The sequence below is a fragment of the Diadema antillarum genome, unplaced genomic scaffold (assembly GCF_040938485.1).
Source record: "Diadema antillarum isolate AM-2024a unplaced genomic scaffold, OU_Dant_1.0 seq00001058_RagTag, whole genome shotgun sequence".
Classification (NCBI taxonomy): Eukaryota; Metazoa; Echinodermata; class Echinoidea; order Diadematoida; family Diadematidae; genus Diadema; species Diadema antillarum.
Window position 1 is genome coordinate 451532 of NW_027271886.1, and position 1194 is coordinate 452725.

A 1194-nucleotide genomic window follows, 5' to 3' on the forward strand; every position below is an offset into this window, starting at 1 on the left:
TGGCTCTCTCCTTGTACATGTCCATTCCTTCTTTCGCCGGATGTGTAGCTCGATACACCGATCGAAGCTGGTTCAGCAGTTCCAGGACATGACGAAGTTTCTGTTTCCAGTCTGCATCCTGGATCAGTTCCAGAAGAACATGATGATTGGCCGGATCAAAAAATAACCTGGCTTGATTTCCAGTCATCATAAGTGAGGGAACAATGCCCAGTTTTGTGCAGAGATGGTCATTTAGTTTTTTCTCATTTTCGCGGAAAGCTGGGTTTACCTCCGAATCAGACTTTATGTTTCACAGCTGGACACGTCCCATCTCACAAATGACAATCTTTTTCACGAACGCGCCAAGGTTGATGTCGGCATGTGTGTCATCTATTAATCGGTGCTTTGGTTCCGACGTCAATACAGGTGTAGCTTTGGCACCTTGTGTTTCAGTGGGCAAGTCAGTTTGAGAGATCTTGTCCAGATTTACCCAAGCATACTGGGCATTAGCTGCTGTTTCCTCCCTTGAGCGGCTGATGTTGAAGGATCCCAGGTTTGATTTTGCTGTTTCTTTTGTGGCGAAACAGAGTGTACATATGTACCTCGATTGGAGCCCTCCTTCTGCCCTGTCCAACTTCTCATCGATCATGGAGTTGAACAGTCTAATTTTGTGATGCCACCTCCTTGTCTCATCGATGTAGACTCTCATCTCCCTCTTTTGTATCATTACTCTATCTTTCTCCATGAGTTCCAGCATCTGCTGGGCTGAAGCTTTGTTATTTTCATCGCCTATTGCTTCAAGCAATGGCCTTGCTGCAAATACCAAGTTTGGGTCTTGCTGTTTGTAGACCGTTCTCATCTGTCCATCTTTCTCCACCTCGCACCGCAAGACCACAAATGAAGCATGAAATGCCTTTTCAGGGAGAAGCCTGTCTGATCGTTCGTGGATCATCAATAAGTTCTGACTTTTTAGCTGACATTTGGTTTATTGTCAGCCAATGATTACAGCATCTACATGTGTACAAAAAGCAAAAGAAATTACATATTAGAAAACCATAATCCTATAGATCACAGATACATCGCCTATCCCATCGGCACCATCCTTCACGGTGGTATGGCTCAATACCTCTTGGTCCTGTGGATCAAATCCCAGTGCAGTCAGACCCTTCCCAATCTCCTGGTCCAACTCCTCCAAGGTCTTCGCAAGTGCATGGG

General features: G+C 45.4%; 1 protein-coding gene across 1 annotated transcript; it reads right to left on the reverse strand.

Moving 5' to 3' along the window:
* Nucleotides 1-289: 289 nt before the first annotated feature.
* LOC139743209 (V(D)J recombination-activating protein 1-like) lies at nt 290-931 on the reverse strand. The gene has a single exon (XM_071653707.1). It carries the CDS (start codon nt 929-931, stop codon nt 290-292), a length of 642 nt encoding a protein of 213 aa, XP_071509808.1.
* Nucleotides 932-1194: the final 263 nt, after the last annotated feature.

Coding starts and splice junctions, on each gene's coding strand:
- LOC139743209 (XM_071653707.1), bottom strand. CDS start 931: ATGATCCACGAACGATCAGACAGGCTTCTCCCTGAAAAGGCATTTCAT.